At 42.2% G+C, this 23,553-nt stretch overlaps 1 protein-coding gene across 5 annotated transcripts in view; it reads left to right on the top strand.

Moving 5' to 3' along the window:
- Positions 1 to 23,553, top strand: part of chd6 (chromodomain helicase DNA binding protein 6) — a 101,556-nt gene that overhangs the window by 33,903 nt on the left and 44,100 nt on the right. For 4 of the 5 annotated variants that reach the window (XM_045223100.1, XM_045223097.1, XM_045223099.1 and 1 more), the window contains exons 8-20: positions 221 to 338; positions 550 to 636; positions 812 to 946; positions 1,364 to 1,485; positions 4,761 to 5,004; positions 8,180 to 8,356; positions 8,670 to 8,813; positions 9,340 to 9,595; positions 9,873 to 10,083; positions 16,999 to 17,194; positions 17,758 to 17,922; positions 18,510 to 18,689; positions 20,635 to 20,745. In XM_045223100.1, coding sequence (XP_045079035.1) covers positions 221 to 338; positions 550 to 636; positions 812 to 946; positions 1,364 to 1,485; positions 4,761 to 5,004; positions 8,180 to 8,356; positions 8,670 to 8,813; positions 9,340 to 9,595; positions 9,873 to 10,083; positions 16,999 to 17,194; positions 17,758 to 17,922; positions 18,510 to 18,689; positions 20,635 to 20,745 — 2,146 coding nt within the window. The remainder of the gene's footprint in view (positions 1 to 220; positions 339 to 549; positions 637 to 811; positions 947 to 1,363; positions 1,486 to 4,760; positions 5,005 to 8,179; positions 8,357 to 8,669; positions 8,814 to 9,339; positions 9,596 to 9,872; positions 10,084 to 16,998; positions 17,195 to 17,757; positions 17,923 to 18,509; positions 18,690 to 20,634; positions 20,746 to 23,553) is intronic. The other variant, XM_045223098.1, reaches the window with a different exon arrangement.

The raw sequence follows: 23,553 nt of genomic DNA, 5'->3' as shown, positions 1-23,553 counted from the left end.
CTATGTTCTACAATGTATTTCCATGTTCTTAAAACCGTCATATGTTGTTACGATACTATGACCTTGTGGGATTGCTTCTTAAATGGTGGGATTAGGTTAATTTAGTGCATTGTGCACACACTACTTGAGATGCTTGGATAAACACTTCAGTCGAAGGTTAATGTATCCCCTTTTCCCCTTGAGTATATAACTTGAACCTCCCTTCTACTCTTGCTCACAGCTCCTACCTGCATTGTAAATGGGCGACTTTAGAGGATTTGGAGAAGGATCCTCGCATACACCAAAAAATCAAGCGCTTCAGGACTAAGCAGGCCCAAATGAAGCACATATTTGTTGAGGTGAGGCTGCTCCCATCTCACATTTTTCTAACATTTTTGGGGGATATTTCATGATTTTATGTTTCTATATAAAAATGTACTGTTGGCTACTCTGGGACAGTGTTTTTTATTTGTAGTGATGTACATTTGTACTTTGCATGAAACATTTATAGCTATGTAAAGTATCACATTAAACACATTTATATTGATTGATGTCTACTCCTCCATGTAGCCTGATGAAGACCTCTTTAACCCTGACTACATAGAGGTGGACCGAGTTCTGGAGGTGGCCATCACTACAGACACAGAGACAGGAGAGGTGAGACAGGGAAAGCCAGTTACTCACCACCAGTGACCTTTTTTATGCAAGTGTGTGTGTGCGCATTTGCTTCAGTCAGTGTATCTGACTCACTGGCTACATTCTGTATGTTTGCGTGTCTGACTGACTCATTGACTGACTGTCACTCTATCTGTGTGTGTGTGTATGTTTACAGGAGGTGACACACTACCTAGTGAAGTGGTGCTCCCTGTCCTATGAGGAGGCTACATGGGAGCTTCAGGAAGACGTGGACCCGGGGAAGATTCGGGAGTTCGAGGAGATCAAGAGAATCCCTGGATACAAATTTGTGGTGAGTGTAAATAGAAAGTCACTCCTCTAATCTATAGAATGTATACTTTTTAAAATATTCTGGATTATTGTTTGGTATTAGTGCACTGTTGGAGCTAGAAACACAAGCATTTCGCTGCACCTGCGATAGCATCTGCAAATCTGTACACGACCAATAGACTTTGATTTGACTTGTTTAAAAATGTAAATAACAATCAGGAATGTGTCTGAATTGGGTGTTCTGTTGTTGAAGAGTTGCTTGTGAGCTGTCTGTGTGATTGGTAGGGTGTTCTGTGTGTGTGGGGGGGGCATGTTTGTGCGCAGTGCGTGTACTGGTCGAGTCGACCTCTGGTCGAGTCGACCTCTGTGTGTGTGTGTGTTGCTCTTATTTGAGATGGACAGTCATCCCTGTGTGTGTGTGCACGCGCACTCTGAGCAGGAGAGACCTCAGTCAGACAAGTGGCAGAAGCTGGACAAGTCCAAAGACTACCGAAATGGGAATCAGCTGAGAGAGTACCAGCTGGAAGGCATGAACTGGCTGCTCTTCAACTGGTACAACAGGTAGGACACCTATCCCCCCCTCCTCCTCCCCCAAATCTTCCCTGTGGGAATATGTATAGGAGACTTACTGCCCTACTGCCTTAAAGGGATACTTTGGGATTTTGGCTTCTCCAGAGTCAGATGAACTCATGGAGACCATGTTTATGTCTCTGCATCCAGTATGAAGGAAGTTAGAGGTAGTTTTGTGAGCGCAATGACTAGAGCTGTGTTCGAATACTCATACTAACCGCACTAACCATACTATTGGTGATGTAAATTGAATGTGTAGAATGCATATTGGTCATAGTGTGGATATAGATAGTATGCCAAAAGTTCCCGGATGTCGTACTAAATTCGCCAAAATACGAAGTATACAAGCAGTGGACACTATTTCCGTGCTTTTAAGGCCCAGAAAATGGGCGTTGCTTCACAACGTTTTAAGATTTGAAGAAAATGGCGGAAAATATGCAGCCAAAGTCCGACGAGAGCGGATACAAATTCATTGCTTTAACTAATTATGAGAAATGTAAAGGCAATGTAATAAAGTCATGACTTTTTAACTAAGTTACGTTACGTTGGCTGACAATTTGTTAGCTACGCTATCCTTACGAACCGCATACTAAATACATCGAACTTGCCGGTATATTAACTATATGCTATCTAACTAACTACCCAATGTTTATTGACTTGATTATTCACGTCATTCTTAGCTAATTGGTATAGTCGTTGTGCGTTCGCAATGGAGATTGTTAATTCGCTCTGGCTATCTACTCCGATTTCAGAACACTCTCGTCTGAGTGTGCCAGAGTGCAGAATAACTGATGAATTTACGAACACTCAACACCCGTTGAATATGGCCGGTTTCAGTAAACGTTGGCAAAAAAGCGTAATTAAATTGTTGCCAGCAGCACAGTTAGTCACCAACGCTCTGGATAACATGAAAACAGCCTAACCAGCTCTGCTAGGGCGAGTAAAATGGTCAGAGTGAGGTGTTCTCTCACTTGTCTCTGGAAGTAGCTAGCAAGCTAGACAACATTAGGCAGTTAGCTTGGGTGCTTGACTGCCGTTGTGAGGTCAGTGTGTGCTCTAAACACTCCGAGAGCGAAACGCTCTGAATTTACGAACGGACAATCTGACAACGAAATCGTAAGATGTCTAGCTAGTAATTTGTTATGCTAACAACCTAGCAAGAGGTTGCATAGCAGCAGCATCAACTTCCGGTAGACAGGCGAAGCGCTAGTACGCTCAACTGAAAGGATACTGTTCGTTTACAGTAAACTAATAGTATAAAGTATGTAGTATATGCTCATTAAGTATGTAGTATGGGTATTCGAACACAGCTTAGATGTCTATGGTATCTAATAGCATGCTAGCAGTTACCATAGACTTCCAGTCATTGCGCTAACGCTAGCTAACAACTTCCTTCAAACTGCACGCAGACACATAAAAATGGTATCCACAAGTTAATCTGACCCTGGGGAAGTAAATAATCCTGAAATGTCACTTTTAAGTAGTAATTCACCACTAGACACTTCATGTAGATAAATAATCTGATGGGTACACTACTGGCCCCAGTGTACCCAATTGTCATACTTGAGTAAAAGTAAAGATACCTTAATAGAAAATGACTCCAGTAAAAGTGAGTCACCCAGTAAAATACTACTTAAGTATATTTAAAACCACATTTTTACTCCATACATTTTCCCTGACACCCAAAAGTACTCGTTACATTTTGAATTCTTAGCAGGACTGGAAAATGGTCCAATTCGCACACTTATCAAGAGAACATCCCTGGTCATCCCTAGTGCCTCTGATATGGCAGACTCACTAAACACACATGCGTCGTTTGTAAATGATGTCTGAGTGTTGGAGTGTGCCCCTTGCTATCCGTAAATAAAAAAACAACAAGAAAATGGTGACGTCTGGTTTGCTTAATATAAGGAATTTGAAATGATTTTTACTTTTGATACTTAAGTATATTTGAGCAATTACATTTACTTTTGATACTTAAGTATATTTAAAACAAAATACTTTTTTCTTTTTTTTACGGATAGCCAGGGGCACACTCCAACAAAAAGGGACTTAAGTAGTATTTTTACTTAAGTACTTTACACCACTGACTGGCCCTGAATAAAATAACTTTTACTGCCCGAAACTGTATGTCTTAGGAGTTGTTTTGTTTTAACCATATTGCCTACACCCGTCTGATCCTTTTCAATCTATGAAAAGTGTCTAAGAACCTGGAGTGGATTTCACGACTCAAAGAAAGGCTACAGCTGCTTCTCTGGTAGTGTAACGGAATGTCATGTTTGATTTTTCTCATGATGAACACAAATCAGATCAAATCTTCAAATGCAGAGAAATTGGTGTGGTTGGGCAGTTGTGTTGGAGTATAATTTTTATGACAGATTTGAGTAGCTCATTCAAAGTAATTGCCGGGTATCGCTCTTGTTTTGTTGTTTATCCACTCTGATGGAAAATACAGTGGTGTCGCATCCCTTGTTCACATCAAAATCACAACTGGTTTGTTGTGCCCATAAATAAATAACACATAATGAAACCAGGCAAGATCAAAAAGGCGAGATCAGGTGTTCAAATTAACCAAGTATTTATGGTACACTGATATCAAACAATATTTCCTCGACTGGGAAGTCTTCGCGTACAGCCAGTCTTTCCGCTAAGCTAGCGCTAACGCAAGTTAGCATTGGCTCACAAAACTACCTCTAACATCCTTCATACTGGACGCAGAGACATAAAAATGGTATCCACGAGTTCATCTGACTCTGGAGATGTAGATTATTGATCATTGTCAAAATCCCAAAGTATCCCTTTAATCTGTCAAGGCTGAGGGAGGGGAAGAAATATTTTGTTGTGGTGGACTAACTTTAAACTGCTAACTTGTGAAATATTTGCATTGAAAACATTGTTAGATACCGACATGTTGTCATTCAGTGCATCGTGTGCCGCTTGGATTGTAAACAGGTGGGTTCTTTGGAATGGGAGGGGCTGGGGACTGGCTTTGGCAGAGGCTTTATGAGGATTGTTACTTAAATGTTACTTCCGCTCAGAACATATTTGAAAACCTTAGCCCCCACAATCAAACTGAGTTAGCTGGACAGCACATGTGAGATTTGGTTCTAGGTTCCGAGACAACCTTTTACTCGCCCTCTATGGTAAAGGTCACCCCCCACACCTTTTTGTCTTTTTTGATTATTATTTTTAATTGTGTTTGATACCACCGTGTTTCCCGCATCTTCCTGTTTGACACCACGGTTTTCCCACCTCTTCCCATACAGGAAGAACTGCATCCTGGCTGACGAGATGGGCCTGGGGAAAACAATCCAGTCCATCACCTTCCTCTTCGAGATGTTCTCCCTGGGCCTGCGGGGGCCCTTCCTCATCATCGCCCCCCTCTCCACCATCACCAATTGGGAGAGGGAGTTCCGCAACTGGACGGAGATCAATGTCATCGTCTACCATGGCAGCCAGATCAGCCGCCAGATGATCCATCAGTACGAGATGTACCACAAGGACCAGCAGGTGAGCCAACATGGTGTGTGTGTGTGTAAGGGTATGTGTGAGTGCAGGGGTTAAAGCTTTCCGTCATATGGATTAAGCCTATTTATTTAAAGATGCTATGCTGCATCTGTTAGCCTACAGGTAATAATGATTTTAAAGGGACAATTATATTTCAGATGGTGTCAACAATTTTATTTTAATACATTTTGGAGTAGAATATCCTTTTCAAAAAAGTCTGACCAATTCCAGTCCTTGTCAATATTAAAAAATCAAATAAAAAATAAGATTCCATATGACGGAAATACGTTGCAGTGATGGAGAACTTTAACGCCTGGGTTGCCCATCTGGATTTACCTCATTGAACAACCCCAAAAGACTGAATGCATCAAGTGCTACAAATATATGTTTTAACTTGTCACTGATCTTAAAAGCGTGTCTTGCTTTTGTTTCCTTTTTTTAATCAGATTTTTAGGGGCGCCACTACTAATTAATATAGGGCAAACACTGATGTATGTTTCAATCTACACAGGATATGCAGATATGCTGTGTGTTTTTGTATGAGCCTAGATGTGTCAAATAGAAGCTGTGTGTATGTATGAATCTTCAGAAGACAAAAGGGTGAGCCATTGCTTGTCTGCTGGATATACTGTATGTCTTAAGGCCTAGATATACTATGTTTATACAGCCTTTCTATGTGCAGTATAGGGACATTAGAGAGGGAAGCGGGGCCTTGCTACAAGTATCTCTGGAAATGTGGTTCCATGGTACTGACAATATCTGTACGTCATGCATCAAGTGGGTTTGAGGAACTCATGTTGAGGAAGTAGAATCTCAAGGTAAAGAATACTGAACAAAAATATAAATGCAAAATCTAATGTGTTGGTCCCATGTTTCATGAGCTGAAATAAAAGATCCCAGAAATGTTCCATACGCACAAAAAGCGTTTCTGTCATTTTGGGCACAAATTAGTTTACATCCCTGTTAGTGAACATTTCTCCTTTGCCAAAATAATCCAACAGGTGCACCTTGTGCTGGGGAGAATAAAAGGCCACTGTAAAATGTGCAGTTTTGTCACAACACAATGCTACAGATGTCTCAAGTTTTGAGGGAGTGTGCAATTGGCATGCTGACTGCAGGAATGTCCACCAGAGCTGTTGCCAGATAATTGAATGTTCATTTCTCTACCATAAGCTGCCTCCAATGTCATTTTAAAGAATTTGGCAAAATGTCCAACCGGCCTCAAAACCGCAGAACACGTGTAACCACGCCAGCCCAGGACCTCCACATCCGGCTTCTTCACCTGCGGGATTGTCTGAGAACAGCCATCCGGACAGCTAATGGAAATGTGGGTTTGCACAACCGAATAATTTCTGCACAAAAATCGTCTCAGGGAAACTCATCTTCGTGCTCGTTGTCCTCACCAGGATCTTGACCTGATTGCAGTTCGCGTCGGAACCGACATCAGTGCGCAAATGCTCACCTTCGATGGCCACTAGCACGCTGGAGCATTGTGCTCTTCACGGATGAATCCCGGTTTCAACTATCATGGGCATATTGCAGACAGCGTATGGCGTTGTGTGGGTGAGTGTTTTTGCTGATGTCAACGTTGTGAACAGAGTGCCCCATGGTGGCGGTGGGGTTTTGGTATAGGCAGGCATAAGCTACAGACAACAAACACAATTGCATTTTATCGATGGCAATTTGAATGCACAGAGACACTATGACGAGATCCTGAGGCCCGTTGTCGTGCCAATCATCCGCCACCATCACCTCATGGTTCAGAATGATAGTGCACGGCCCCATGTCGCAAGGATCTGTACACAATTCCTGGAAGCTGAAAATATCCCAGTTCTTCCATTACATTTACATTTTAGTCATTTAGCAGACGCTCATATCCAGAGCGACTTACAGAGTGCATACATTATTTTTATTTTTTTCATACTGGCCCTCTGTGGGAAATGAACCCACAACCCTGGCGTTGCAAACGCCATGCTCTACCAACTGAGCTACATCCCTGACGGCCATTCCCTCCCCTACCCTGGACGACGCAGGGCCAATTATGCGCCGCCCCATGGGTCTTCCGGTCGCGGCCGGCTACGACAGAGCCTGGATGGCTTGCATACTCGCCAGACATGTCACCCATTGAGCATGTTTGGGATGCTCTGGATCGGCGTGTACTACAGCGTGTTCCAGTTCCCGCCAATATTCAGCAACTTCGCACAGCTATTGAAGAAGAGTGGGACAACATTCCACAGGCCACAATCAACAGCCTGATCTACTCTATGCAAAGGAGATGTCACGCTGCATGAGGCAAATGGTGGTCACACCAAATACTGACTGGTTTTCTGATCCACGCCCCTCCTTTTTTTTTTTTAAGGTATCTGTGACCAACAGATGCATATCTGTATTCCCAGTCATGTGAAATCCATAGATTAGGGCCTTCTGAATGTATTTCAGTTGACTAATTTCCTTATATGAGCTGTAACTCAGTAAAATCTTGGAAATTGTTGCATGTTGCATTTATATTTTTGTTCAGTGTTTTTGACGTATGTCCTTAGAATGAATGAGAGCTTTAATGGAGGCGCAATGCCCCTGACCCACTTCCAGTTTAGGGCCGAATACATTTTACCTGAATGTTTTCCTGGGGTGAAGGAGACACGCAGAGTGCCATTTGGCAGCAAGCATATTTGCAAGTTGGTTTCTTGTCTTCTAATGTTACAAGATATTCAAATGAGTTATAATATAATAATAATATAATATGCCATTTAGCAGACGCTTTTATCCAAAGCGACTTAGTCATGCGTGCATACATTTTTTTTTTTTGTGTATGGGTGGTCCCGGGGATCGAACCCACTACCTTGGCGTTACAAGCGCCGTGCTCTACCAGCTGAGCTACAGAGGAGTTCTAATATCAACGCTGCAAGATGTGAGGATTTCACACGAACGACTTCACCGTTTCGATATTTGATCGGGAGGACAGCAATTGTTGACACGGCATTGTTTTGAATTTAACATGGTAGGATTAAATTGATTTAGGACCAGAACTCCCTGAGGACAACTTCCCCGTTTTTCATCCAATTGTTAAAGCAGTGTTTAAAGAATTGCTCTAAAAAGTGTGTTAAAGAAGTGTTCAAAGTATCAATTATTTCCTTTTCTTCCACCTTTTATTATCTTTAAAAAATATATTTGTAAACAGGGAAACATAGTGTCGGGCGGGTACAAGTTCCACGGGGTGATCACCACCTTTGAGATGATCATGGCCGACTGTCCAGAGCTGAAGAAGATCCACTGGCGCTGCGTGGTCATCGACGAAGCCCACCGCCTCAAGAACCGCAACTGTAAACTCCTGGAGGGCCTCAAGCTCATGAACCTGGTGAGGGGGAAGCTAGCTAACTTTCTTGGGCGTCTGCATTGTCATTGTAGTCAATTCAGTGCAGCACCAGCCAAGGCTGATAGTAGCATGGATGCCCTCCCTTGGTCAAGAGGGAAGTACTGCACAAAAAGAAACATTGCAATGAGCCAGACTAGCGAGTGGTAATCTCTGTTGAGTTACATGGATGATACTTGTCTTTGAGTGGCATGAAAAGCGCTATAAATGTTTTTTATGTATTAATACTCAAATCCGTATACCATTTTGTTGTGTACTACATGCATTGTACATTTGTTGGGCTCTTCCACCCCCGTAGGAACACAAGGTCCTCCTGACGGGCACCCCCCTGCAGAACTCGGTGGAGGAGCTCTTCAGTCTTCTCAACTTCCTGGAGCCCCTACAGTTCCCCTCAGAGAGCCTCTTCCTAGAGGAGTTTGGAGATCTGAAGACTGAGGAACAGGTGATTTTTTTCTTTTTTTTTCTTTCTCTGAGGCAAAGTGGGAAACCTTCCTTTTGGAATTTATGGGAATGTTGATTCTTTCTCAGAGATAACCATCAGCAATTCCCTTTTAAGCATTGTATCATACACTTAATGGCAGCTAACATGCTACTGAACAAAACGGAAAGCATGCGCTTTACATCATCAAGCAGTTGTTGAATCTGTGTCGGTATCAAGTTGTTGCATCTGCAGTGCAGGTGTGGGCAATTTAAACATATTGTTATGAATAGCGCCACAGTAAACATAAGTGTCCAGGCCAGACTAAACAAACAAATGTTTTGTCTAAGTCCAAACTGTATGCTGTTAAGTATGTACCTACACTAGACATTCTAAGTCTTATTACTGCAGACCGTCAGATCCTGACCACTTCTGTCCTCCTTTCCCCCAGGGTTGGGGTAAATTCCATTTCATTCAGTGAGTTCAGTACATCCTGAATTCACTGAATTGGAAATTAAATTGACCCCAAACCTGCTCTCCTCTACCCCAGGTGAAGAAGCTGCAGGCCATCCTGAAGCCCATGATGCTGCGGCGGCTGAAGGACGACGTGGAGAAGAACCTGGCGCCCAAGGAGGAGACCATCATCGAGGTGGAGCTCACCAACATGCAGAAGAAGTACTACCGCGCCATCCTGGAGAAGAACTTCACCTTCCTGGCCAAGGGGGCCAACCAGCATAACATGCCCAACCTCATCAACACCATGATGGAGCTGCGCAAGTGCTGCAACCACCCCTACCTGATCAAAGGTGACGTGTGGACACACGCACACAAAAACTGTTCATAGTTCATAATACAATTTTAATTGTAAAATTAGTCAACAGATTAACTAATCCGTTAACGCCTGTATTATTTCTAGCTTCCTGTCTTTTTATATTTGGACACAGTTTAATTCAACCCTGACTTTTAAGCAGCATTATGGAAATGGCTTCATACCAATTTCTTCTGACTTTCACAAGACTCTCTACGATGCATGCTAAGTAGCATGTTTCTCTCCCCCCACCTATCTTCTATGGAAACATCTAGGTGCGGAGGAGAAGATCCTGGATAGCTTCAGGAAAACACACAGCCCTGATGCCTGGGACTTCAACCTCCAGGCCATGATCCAGGCGGCGGGGAAGCTGGTGCTCATCGACAAGCTGCTGCCTAAGCTGATCGCTGGCGGCCACAAGGTGCTGGTCTTCTCCCAGATGGTGCGCTGCCTGGATATCCTGGAGGACTACCTCATCCAGAGGAGGTGAGACTAGGGCTGAGGATAGAGCCGGGGTTGGGGCAGTGAGGCTGGGGATAGGGCTGGGGCTGCTGGACTAGGCTCAAGCTCTGCTCTGTGTGCCCACATCACAATCTCCCTCCCATCTGCTCTAATCTAAAAAGAGACCAACCAAATATATATGATTTGTCTGGACAGTTCCATGAGAAACAGGGAAGGCATGTATGCATAACATATTAATGGCTATGACTCTGTCATAATGATAAAAGGATCTGCGTTTGATACCATTTTTTATAGGATAACAATGATCCATAGGGGATTTAATGTTTATGTTGGTTTATTAACTGGAATATACAGTGGCTTGCGAAAGTATTCACCCCCCTTGGCATTTATTTTTTTGGGGGGGGGGGCGTTGTATCATTTGATTTACACAACATGCCTACCACTTTGAAGATGCAAAATATTTTTTATTGTGAAACAAACAAGAAATAAGACAAAAAAACAGAACTTGAGCATGCATAACTATTCACCCCCTATTCACCCTCATGTTTTGGGTCATTGCCCTGTTGAAAAGCAAATGATAGTCCCACTAAGAGCAAACCAGATGGGATGGCATGTCGCTGCAGAATAATGTGGTAGCCATGCTAGTTAAGTGTGCCTTGAATTCTAAATAAATCACTGACAGTGTAACCAGAAGAGCACGGTGAGAACCACACATGCAGAAATCATCCGTTCACCTACTCTGCATCTCACAAAACATGGCGGTTGGAACCAAAAATCTCAAATTTGGACTCATCAGACCAAAGGACAGATTTCCACCGGTCTAATGTCCATTGGTCGTGTTTCTTGGCCCAAGCAAGTCTCTTCTTCTTATTGGTGTCCTTTAGTAGTGGTTTCTTTGCAGCAATTTGACCATGAAGGCCTGATTCACGCAGTCTCCTCTGAACAGTTGATGTTGAGATGTGTCTGTTACTTGAACTCTGTGAAGCATTTATTTGGGCTGCAATTTCTAATGAACTTATCCCTCTGCAGCAGAGGTAACTCTGGGTCTTCCTTTCCTGTGGCGGTCCTCATGAAAGCCAGTTTCATCATAGTACTTAATGGTTTTTGCGACTGCACTTGAAGAAACTTTCAAAGTTCTTTGACATTTTCCGTATTGACTGACATTCATGTCTTAAAGTAATGATGGACTGTCATTTCTCTTTGCTTATTTGAGCTGTTCTTGCCATAATATGGACTTGGTCTTTTACCAAATAGGGCTATCTTCTGTATAGCACCCCAACAACACAACTGATTGGCTCAAACACATTAAGAAGGAAAGAAATTCCACAAATTAACTTTTATGAAGGCACACCTGTTAATTGAAATGCATTCCAGGTGACTACCTCATGAAGCTGGTTGAGAGAATGCCAAGAGTGTGCAAAGCTGTCATCAAGGCAAAGGGTGGCTATTTTGAAGAATCTCAAAAAATTAAATATATTTTGATTTGTTTAACACGTTTTTGGTTACTACATGATTCCATATGTTATTTCATAGTTTTGATGTCTCCACTATTATTCTATAATGTAGAGTAGGTGTGTCCAAACTTTTGACTTGTGCTCTGTATATACAGTTGAAGTCGGAAGTTTACATACACCTTAGCCAAATACATTTAAACTCAGTTTTTCACAATTCCTGACATTTAATCCTAGTAAAAATTCCCTGTCTTAGGTCAGTTAGGATCATAATAATAGTAGAGAGTGATTTATTTCAGATTTTATTTCTTTCATCACATTCCCAGTGGGTCAGAAGTTTACATACACTCAATTAGTATTTGGTAGCATTGTCTTTAAATTGTTTAACTTGGGTCAAACTTTTCAGGTAGCCTTCCACAAGCTTCCCACAATAAGTTGGGTGAATTTTGGCCCATTCCTCCTGACAGAGCTGGTGTAACTGAGTCAGGTTTGTAGGCTTCCTTGCTCGCACACGCCTTTTCAGTTCTGGACACAGATTTTCTATAGGATTGAGGTCAGGCCTTTGTGATGGTCACTCCATTACCTTGACTTTGTTGTCCTTAAGCCATTTTGCCACAAATTTGGAAGTGCTTGGGGTCATTGTCCATTTGGAAGACCCATTTGCAACCAAGCTTTAACTTGCTGACTGATGTCTTGAGATGTTGCTTCAATATATCCACATAATTTTCCTTCCTCATGATGCCATCTATTTTGTGAAGTGCACCAGTCCCTCCTGCAGCAAAGCACCCCCACAGCATGATACTGCCACTCCTGTGCTTCACGGTTGGGATGGTGTTCTTCGGCTTGCAAGCCCCCCTTTTTCCTCCAAACATAACGATGGTCATTATGGCCACACAGTTCTATTTTTGTTTAATCAGACCAGAGGACATTTCTTCAAAAAGTACGATCTTTGTCCCCATGTGCAGTTGCAAACCGTAGTCTGGCTTTCTTATGGCGGTTTTGGAGCAGTGGCTTCTTCCTTGCTGAGCGGCCTTGCAGGTTATGTCGATATAGGACTTGTTTTACTGTGGATATAGATACTTTTGTACCTGTTTCCTCCAGCATCTTCACATGGTCCTTTGCTGTTGTTCTGGGATTGATTTGCACTTTTCGCACCAAAGTATGTTCATCTCTAGGAGACAGAACGCATCTCCTTCCTGAGCGGTATGACGGCTGCGTGGTCCCATGGTGTTTATACTTGCGTACTATTGTTTGTACAGATGAACGTGGTACCTTCAGGCGTTTTGGAAATTGCTCCCAAGGATTAACCAAACTTGTGGAGGTCTACAATTTTTTTTCTGAGGTCTTGGATGTCTTTTGATTTTCCCATGATGTCAAGCAAAGAGGCACTGAGTTTGAAGGTAGGCCTTGAAATACATCCACAGGTACACCTCCAATTGACTCAAATTATGTCAATTAGCCTATCAGAAGCTTCTAAAGCCATGACATCATTTTCTGGAATTTTCCAAGCTATTTAAAGGCACAGTCAACTTAGTGTATGTAAACATCTGACCCACTGGAATTGTGATACAGTGAATTATAAGTGAAATAATCTGTCTGTAAACAGTTGTTGGAAAAATTAGTTGTGTCATGCACAAATTAATGTCCTAACCGACTTGCCAAAACTATAGTTTGTTAACTAGAAATTTGTGGAGTGGTTGAAAAAAAGGTTTTAATGACTTCAACCTAAGTGTATGTAAAGTTCCGACTTCAACTGTATACACGTTCAAATGCCTCTCCAGTGAAGTAGTGATGTGCGACATATGCCTAGCTTCTTGAAACGGGTCACAAATATAAATTTTCTCTAAACTCCATCATTTTGGATTTGAGAAAATATTTCATAAGGTGACAGTACAGAATACCACCTTTTAATTTAAGGGTATTCATATACATATCTGATTTATTGATTTTACAGTTTAGAAATGAAAGCACTTTAAAGATCTAGTCCCCCCATTTTAAGACGTCATAAGTATTCGGACAAATTTCATTTAGTATACCAAAAGTGTAGTATTTGGTCACTTATTCCTAGCACGCAAATGACTACATCAAGCTTGTGACTCTACAAACTCATTGGATGCATTTGCAGTTTGTTTTAGTTGTGTTTTGGGTTATGATTTGCCCAAAAGGAATTGAATGGTGAAGGATGACTGAAGTGATTTTCAAAGTTAGAAGAGAAGATGTTTCTGAACACTTCCAATTAATCCTGATAATGCCATGATTAGGAAAAAATAATTAATGAATAATGATGAGTGATAAAGTTAGAGACTACAACAAAGCATGCTAACCTCTTGCCATTACAAATGTGGGAGATTTGCATATTTGGGGGTTATGATCTTTGTCCCTCTATCTTTCTCACTCATTCACGATTTATAATCATGATAGCCACATTCATGTAGAAGTTTTCACAAACATATTATTTTTTATATTTTTTGTGCTTTTACCCTTTTTCTCCCCAATTTTGTGATATCCAATTGGTAGTTACAGTCTTGTCCCATCTCTGCAACTCCCCTATGGACTTGGGAGAGGCGACGGTCGAGAGCCATGCGTCCTCCGAAACATGAACCTGCCAAGCCGCACTGCTTCTTGACACACTGCTCGCTTAACCCGGAAGCCAGCCACACCAATGTGTCTGAGGGAACACCGTCCAGCTGGCGACCGAAGTCAGCTTGCAGGCGCCCGGCCCGCCAAAAGGAGTCGCTAGAGCGCGATGGGACAAGGAAATCCCGGCCGGCCAAACCCTCTCCTAATCCAGATGATGCTGGGCCAATTGTGCGCCGCCTCATGGGTCTCCCGGTATTGGCCGGCTGTAACACAGCCTGGGTTCGAACCCGGGTCTGTAGTGACGCCTCAAGCACCGCAATGCAGTGCCTTAAACCGCTGCGCCATTCGGGAGGCCTTCACAAACCTATTCTAATATTCTATTCAAACCTATTCTATTCTAATACAATACAGTGTCTTCAGAAAGTATTCACACCCCTTGACTCTTTCCAAATCTTGTTGTGTTTACAGCCTGAATTTAAAATGGATTAAATTTAGATTTTTTTTGTCACTGGCATAAACAAAATACTCCATAATGTCAAACTGGAATTATGTTTTTAGAATTTTTTACAAATTAATTAAAAATGAAAAGCTGAAATGTCTTGAGTCAATAAGTACTGTATGGCAAGCCTAAATAAGTTCAGGAGTAAAAATATGCTTAACAAGTCACATAATAAGTTGCATGGACTGACACTGTGTGGAATTTTTGAATGAGTACCTCATCTCTGTATCCCACACATACAATTATCTCTAAGGTCCCTCAGTCGAGCAGTGAATTCAACCACAAAGACCAGGGAGGTTGTCCAATGCCTCACAACAAAGGGCACCTGTTGGTAGATGGGTAGAAATTAAACAGCATGGTCAAGTTATTTATTACACTTTGGATGGTGTGTCAATAGTCACTACAAAAATCCAGTCACTACAAAGATACAGGCGTCCTTCCTAACTCAGTTGCCGGAGAGGAAGGAAACTACTCAGGGATTTCACCATGAGGCTAATGGTGACTTTAAAACAGTTAGTTTAATGGTTGTGATGGGAGAAAACTGAGGATGGATCAACAACATTGTAGTTACTCCACAATACTAACCTAATTGATAGAGTGAAAAGAAGGAAACCTATACAGAATACAAATATTCCAAAACATGCATCCTGTTTGCAGCAAGGCACTAAAGTAATACTGCAAAAAATGTGTCAAAGTAATTCACTTTTTGTCCTGAATACAAAGCATTATGTTTTGGGCAAATCCAATACAACATATTACTGAGTACCATTCTCCATATTTTCAAGCATAGTAGGGGCTGCATCATGTTATGGGCATGCTTATAATCGGTAAGGACTGGGGAGTTTTTCAGGATCAAAAATAAACTGATTGGAGTTAAGCACAGGCAAAATCCTAGAGGAAAACCTGGTTCAGTCTGCTTTCATCCAAACACTGTGAGATGAATTCACCTTTCAGCAGGACAATAACCTAAAACACAAGTCTAAATCTACAGTGGAGTTGCTTACCAAGAAGACCGTGAATGTTCCTGAGTGGCCGATTTACAGTTTTGACTTAAATCTACTTGAAAATCTATGTCAAGACCAGAAAATGGTTGTCTCGCAATGGTCCACAACCAATTTGACAAAGCTTGAAGAATTTTAAAAAGAAGAATGTGCAATTGTTGCATAATCCAGGTGTGGAAAGCTCTTAGAGACTTACCCAGAACTCACAGCTGTAATCGCTGCCAAAGATGCTTCTACAAAGTATTGACTTGGGTCTGAATACTTATGTAACTTAGCAGACATTTTTTTTAAACATGTTTTCACTTCATCATTATGGGGTATTGTGTATTTTTTTATCAATTTTGAATTCAGGCTGGAACACAAAATGTGGAATAAGTCAAGGCACCAAAATGACACACTACATTATTCACCATTCACTTCATATTGGACAAAACATAATCGAAACACAACCAAAGCAAGCTGTAAATGCATCCAACAAGTTTGTAGAGCCACAAGCTTGATGTAGTCATTGTGTGCAAGGAATGTGGGACCAAATACTAAACTTTTGACTACTTTAGTACACTATAAGAGAAATTAGTCCAAATACTTATGTCATCTTCAAAAAATTTTTTTGGGGGCTATATATATATATATATATATATATATATATAAGTGCTTACATTTCTAAACAGTAAATCAGATATGTATGAAAATACCCTGAAATGAAAATTGACAATCTGTACAGTCACCTCATTTGAAACGTTTTATATCAAATCCAAAATGCTGGAGTATAGGGCCAAATGTAACATTTTAGCATCACTGTCCAAATACATACACTACATGACCAAAGGTATGTGGACACCTGCTCATCGTACATATCATTCCAAAATCATGGGCATTAATATGGAGTTGGTCCCCCTTTTTGCTGCAATAACAGCCTCCACTCTTCTGGGAAGCCTTTCCACTAGATGTTGGAACATTGCAGTGGGGACTTCACAATAACAGCATTTACAGTTGACCGGAGCAGCTCTAGCAGGGCAGAAATTTGACAAACTGACTTATCGGAAAGGTGGCATCCTATGACTGTGCCATGTTGAAAGTCACTGAGCTCTTCAGTAAAGCCATTATAATGCCAATGTTTGTCTATGGATATTGCGTGACTGTGTGCTCGATTTGATACACCTGTCAGTAACGGGTGTGGCTGAAATAGCCGAATCCACTAATTTTAAGGGGTGTCCACATACACTCCCCTACGTACACTCTATATACAAAAGTATGTATTGTAGCGAATTCGGGGGTCCCAAACCTGGGTCCAGCGACTGTCAGCCGAACAGCCATTACGGCAAAAGATCCAAACCTCTTGAGGAGGTCGGTAGGTGTGTTGTTGAGGTCGTTTCAGTATTTTCATACTTTGTATATTTGGTTGCAGGTACACCTATGAGCGCATCGACGGCAGAGTGCGGGGGAACCTGCGCCAGGCGGCAATTGACAGGTTCTGTAAGGTGGACTCAGACCGCTTTGTGTTCCTGCTGTGTACCCGTGCTGGGGGCCTGGGCATCAACCTGACCGCTGCAGACACCTGCATCATCTTCGACTCGGACTGGAACCCCCAGAACGACCTACAGGTTAGTCAACACAAAGTTCAGTACCACTTAGGGCCCGTTTTCCGGACCTCGATTAAACGTAGTCCTGGACTTAAAAGTATTATACTAATTTCCTGATGTGGTTTCATGGGGCAGTAGGTAGCCCAGCTACTAAAGAGTTGGACCTGTACCCAAAAGGTTGCCTGTTCGAAAAAAGGGGGAAATTGATCTGGCAACTGGAGGGCTGCTGGGTTCAGATCCTAACAACAATCCCCTACTGCTGGGCCCTTGAGCAATGCACTTAACCCACAACATGGCTGTAACTATGGACAGTAAAGTTGTATTGTCATTGTATTATTGTCCTGTGTGGTTCAGTTGATAGAGCGTGGTACTTGCAATGTCGGGATTGTTGGTTCCATTCCTGCTGGGTCCACCCTTACGAAAATGTGCAGGCTATATATATTTCCAGCAGATTTCATGTGTGCATGGAGTATGACATGGTATATAGAAAAACACTACTCTCACACACTGTTAATGGCACTGTTAATATAACAACAGTTTTAAGCCCTATTTGTAAACAACTGCTTTGTGTTTGTCCATGCCAGGCCCAAGCTCGCTGCCACCGCATCGGCCAGAGTAAAGCAGTGAAGGTGTATAGACTGATCACCAGGAACTCATATGAGAGGGAGATGTTTGACAAAGCCAGTCTGAAGCTGGGTCTAGACAAGGCCGTGCTGCAGGACATCAATCGAAAGGGCAGCCTCAATGGGGTGAGTGACTGTGCTATAACAGCCTGGTCCCAGATCTGTTTGTGCTGTCTTGCCAACTCCTATTGTCATTCATCGTCATGCCAGCACAAACAGATCTAGGACCAAGTTATACTATGAAGGATGAGTTGTGTGATGTTGGGGTTTTCTTTGTATAATGATTGCGTTGTCTACCACCTTCATATAGTAGTCATCTTTGACATTTGTATGGCTATCCACACTCAGCACAGCAGTCCCTCAACACTTCTGTTGCCTGTGTTGCAGTACAACACAAACAGTTGTCAGCAAACATGCTAAACATGTTCCTTTGGACTATGCTGGTTTTGTACCTCTCCACCCGTTCATCAAACTTTCACTACCCCTGCCCGCACAAGACTGCTTTGTGATTTTTCCTCATCCCTGCCGAAACATTCCAATAAACAATGCTTTTTTAGATCTCTCAGCTGTTTCTGATTCCAAAGGATCCCTTATCATATTCAGGAAATACATTTAAATGGAATTGACCTCAACCCTGATCTATAATTGGGTCCAGTTGATCTGAGATATGTTGCTATGGCTGCCTAACTAATGGGGGGCATGGTGTCCCAAAGATACAGCAGATGACCAAGATTGAAGTGGAGGACCTGCTGAGGAAGGGCGCATATGGAGCGCTGATGGACGAGGAGGACGAGGGCTCCAAGTTCTGCGAGGAGGACATCGACCAGATCCTGCAGCGCCGCACCCAAACCATCACCATCGAGACAGAGGGCAAGGGCTCCACCTTCGCCAAGGTAAACCCTGACCCTTATACCCCTAACCTCTAACCCCTGACTCTAATATCCAGACCATCACCATCCAGACAGAGGGCAAGGGCTCCACCTTCGCCAAGGTAAACCCATATTGGGTAAACTGTTGAGAAAATACAACACTTTTTGTACATAGTCCGTCCCCCCCATTTTAGGGAACCAAAAGTTTTTGGACAAATTCACTTGTGTATTAAAGTATTAAAAAATGTAGCATTTGGTCCCATATTCCTAGCACGCAATGACTACAATGCTTGTGACGCTACAAACTTTTTGGATACATTTGCAGTTTGTTTTGGTTGCGTTTCAGATTATTTTGTGGCCAATAGAAATTAAAGGTAAATAACGTATTGTCATTTTGGAGTCACTTTTATTGTAAATAAGAATATAATATGTTGCCTCCCGAGTGGCGCAGCGGTCTAAGGCACTGCATCGCAGTGCTTGAGGCGTCACTAAAGACCCAGGTTCGATCCCAGGCTGTGTCGCAGCCGGCCGCGACCAGGAGACCCATGAGGCAGCGCACAATTGGCCGGGTTAGGGGAGGGTTTGGCATGCACGCTGACTTGGGTCACCAGCTGTACGGTGTTTCCTCCGACACGTTGGTGCAGCTGGCTTCTGGATTAAGCGAGTAGTATGTCAAGAAGCAGTGTGGCTTGGCAGGGTCGTGTTTCGGAGGACGCATGGCTCTCGACCTTCGCCTCTCCCGAGTCCATACGCGAGTTGCAGCGATGGGACAAGACTGTAACTACCAATTGGATATCAAGAAATTGGGGAGAAAAAAGGGTCAAATGTTTAAAAAGAAAATAATAATAATAATTAAAAAAATATTCAAGAATACAATATGTTTCTAAACACTTCTACATTAATCTGGTTGCTACCATGATTACGTATAATCATGATTACGTATAATCAGGAAGACCCCAAAAATGCTAACCTCCCCTGTTATTTATTGGTAATGGTGAGAGTTTTCAAGTTTTTAATGGCACATGCACAAGTACAGTGAAATGCCTTTCTTGCAAACTCAAAACCCAACAATGCAATAATCATAAACAATGTAATACTAGAAAAAAACACACGAGAAATAAGAATAAATATGAAGAACACAAAAAGTAAGTAAGCATACTATATACAGGGTCAGTTCCAATACCATATTTACAATGTGTAGGGATACGGGCGTGATGGAAGTAGATACAGTATGTATAGGGGTTAGGTGACTAGGCAACGGGATATAAGATAAACAGAGTAGCAGCAGCTTGTATGTAAGTGGGTGTGTGTAGAGTCAGTATATTAGCATGTCTTGGGTGTTATGATCATTATTCACCATTCATTCATGATTATCCGTATAAAGAATATTGGACCAAATACTACACACTTGACTACTTTAATACACATGTAAGTGAATTTGTCCAAATCCTTTTGGTTCCTTAAAAAGGGGCAACTATGTACAAAAAGTGCTGTAGTTTCAAAACGGTTCACCCGATATGGACACTCTGACTTAAACCTCATAGTCATTGTACCCCCCCAAAGTGCTGGGGTACAGAGCAAAAAAAAAAAAGGTTTCACTGTCCAAAAACCTCACTGTATTACTTTGGTGGTTTGAGATTAGAGTATTACTTTATTGTGCTCAACTACAATGAGAAATTTAAACTTTGAGTGTCAAGGGCCCTACCTTTGCCAAACCCTACCCCTAAATGATATCTTAAACCGTAATCATTAGGCTGTCACCATCCAGGTAGTATATAACTATTGGAAGAATTACATGTTCGCCAGTATCCACAAGTTTCAGTTTCCCGTCTTTTACCAATGTCAGATTTCACGCCTTATCAGCTTTCTCAGCACATCCCAGTGTATGTTACTCGCATGGATCCAGTCCAGTTGATGCCTGTGTGTGTGTGTGTGTGCATAATTATTTATTTTTCCTTGTCATTTCCAGGCCAGCTTTGTGTCTTCTGGAAACAGAACTGATATTTCCCTGGACGATCCCAACTTCTGGCAGAAATGGGCCAAAATAGCAGAGCTGGAGATTGACTCCAAAGCAGAGAAGGTAAGAGGGGAGGGAAGGGAAGGAAGGGCGCTGTGGGGCGACCGGTGATCCCCGACTAGGGTGTCGCTGCTGCCTGGTGTTGGAGGGGCTCCAGAAAAGGCTGGTCGCTGCAGATCAAAAGAGCCACTCAGAATGCGCGCTGGAAAAGAAGGCGGAATAGGCCTCGCGAAACGGTTTAAAAATCTGGCACTCATCAACCTGCTGAACAGATGGGTTGCATTAATGAGAGAGAAAAAAATAGAAATACAGCATGCGAAGCAGAGGGAGGAGGAGAGGGTGCAGTTGAATTAATTATGTGTGTATTAGAGCTTGCTGTGTGTGTATAGTGTATTAGTGTGCAGCGTATGCATTTTGTGCTGAAGAGTTGTGCGTACAGTGGGGAGAACAAGTATTTGATACACTGCCGATTTTGTAGGTTTTCCTACTTACAAAGCATGTAGAGGTCTGTAATTTTTATCATAGGTACACTTCAACTGTGAGAGACAGAATCTAAAACAACAATCCAGAAAATCACATTGTATGATTTTTAAGTAATTAATTTGCATTTATTTAAATTACAGACCTCTACATGCTTTGTAAGTAGGAAAACCTGCAAATTCGGCAGTGTATCAAATACTTGTTCTCCCCACTGTATATGGTGTACACTGTACTGTATATTAGTATTGTGAGTTGTTTTGGCCTGTGTATGTGGTGTTAGGGCTATGCGTGTGTGTTGTCTGTTAGCCGTGTGTGTCTTAAGTCTTTTACTTCAAATTGATTTGTTTGGAGACTGTACATGGCATGTGTATTGTGCTGTATACTGTGTGCCAGTACTATGCATGGGTGCCTATAATGCCTGAATTGCCTAGATGAACAGTGTGTCCATAAATTAATTTATATAGCCCTTTTTACATCAACAGTTGTCACAAAGTGCTTATACAGAAACCCAGCCTAAAACCCCAAAGAGCAAGCAATGCAGATGTAGAAGTACGGTGGCTAGGAAAAACTCCCTAGAAAGGCAGAAACCTAGGAAGAAACCTAGAGAGGAATCAGGCTTTGAGGGGTGGCCAGTCCTCTTCTGGCTGTGCCGGGTGAAGATTATAAGAGTACGTGGCCATTAAGGCCAGATCGTTCTTCAAGATGTTCAAACATTAATAGATGACCAGCAGGGTCAAATAATAATCACAGTGGTTATAGAGGGCAGGAATAAATGACAGCTGGCTTTTCATAGCCAAGCATTCAGAGAAGGGGCGAGAGAGAACAACAATTTTGTCCAGGATTAGGGCTGTGGCGGTCCCGAAATTTCGTCAGCCGGTGATTGTCAAGCAAATAACTGTCGGTCTCACGGTAATTGACCGTTAATTAACATAAAGGGGTTCCACACATGCAAGCTGCTGATGTGTGCCTTTTGAAACATCTACATTTACAAGTCTAAAGTGTAATAAATCCCTTTATTTGCCTTTACACCATCACAATAAATCCATTATTTATTTTTGGCAGGTCTACGAAACATTATAATAAAGCCAATAAAGGAAAACGAGACTGGTTATCCCGCCATCATGATAGGGGTTCAGCAATATGTGTCCGGTTCCTTCTCGTCCATATAGCGGGTCATCTCAGTGTCGGCATGCACTCTCAAGGATACAGGGGGGGGAGCTTTCAGGGCCAGTTTCTTCTCTAAGAAGATCACCAAGATTCATATTTTTAGCCGGGAGCTGTGCACAGTCATCCCCATCTCCAGCTGTACAGCTGGTGCTGCCTCCGTCTACTTCCCCGAGTGCCAACATCTCCTGAAGGAGGGCATCTTTTCGTGCCATCTCCCACACGGCCTTTGTACCGGGGGTCAAGTAGGCAGGTCTTTAACAAAAGTGCCTGTAGTGCTGTTGCTTTGTGCTTGTCCTGCAATACACTTCCCATTTTCTTTTTTATAGTTTTTCGTTAGCTCGGAGTCATTGGGTTTGGGAGAGAGAATCTGTCCCGTTAAAAGTTGTAAAACGGGCTTGACTGACGACACTGTCACATAGTTCTCCCCAGACAGGATATCAGTGAAGTCGGCCACAGGCTTCAGTGCGGCATTGACCGATTGCAGAACATTGATGACCTGCCATGATGGATCTAAATGCTTGTGATTTCGATCGTCAATTAATACCCGTCGTATGGCCGAGACCTGCGCCGAAACTCTTTCGACCATTTGTTGTTTGATCACCCAACCTGTTCTACAATCCTGCAGGATGAAAAATAATAACATTTTATGAAATGCAAGGGAATTCAATGGGCATATCATTCGATTTATATACAATTTATACATCTAGGACCAACATCTTGATAACGAAATTGTAGCTTGTATTTGATTTAAATAGCCTAAAATTAATAGAATGAAATGTGCTCATCATTCAATTGAGATATAGTGAAGGCCTATTAATAGGACTAACATCTTGATAGGGGAATTGTAGCTTGTATTTGATTTAAATAGCCAAACATTTATGGAATGCAATAGGCATATAATTTGATTGATATACATTGTATTAATCTAAGACCAACATCTTGAACACGAAATTGTAGCTGATTTTTAATTTAAATAGCCTAAAATTAATGGAATGCAATGGAATTTAAGACTGAATATGAACTAAATAAGATTAAGCACTCACCAGTATGAGAACGTGCTGGGGCATCTCAAGAACCTCCTGTGCTTTATGGAGGTTTCTCCTCTTCAACCAGCTCGTGGAGAAGGTGCTGGCGAGTGTCCTAGAGCCCCAAGGCCCGGGTTGTGCGGTCTTTCTGACTTGCAACACCTTTTGTGACGGCCAGATGCAGGTTGTTTCCAAAGCA

This window comes from Coregonus clupeaformis, chromosome 10, assembly GCF_020615455.1.
Source record: "Coregonus clupeaformis isolate EN_2021a chromosome 10, ASM2061545v1, whole genome shotgun sequence".
Lineage (NCBI taxonomy): Eukaryota > Metazoa > Chordata > Actinopteri > Salmoniformes > Salmonidae > Coregonus > Coregonus clupeaformis.
Note: the sequence above shows the minus strand (reverse complement) of the source record. Positions and strands in the feature narration are given on the sequence as shown.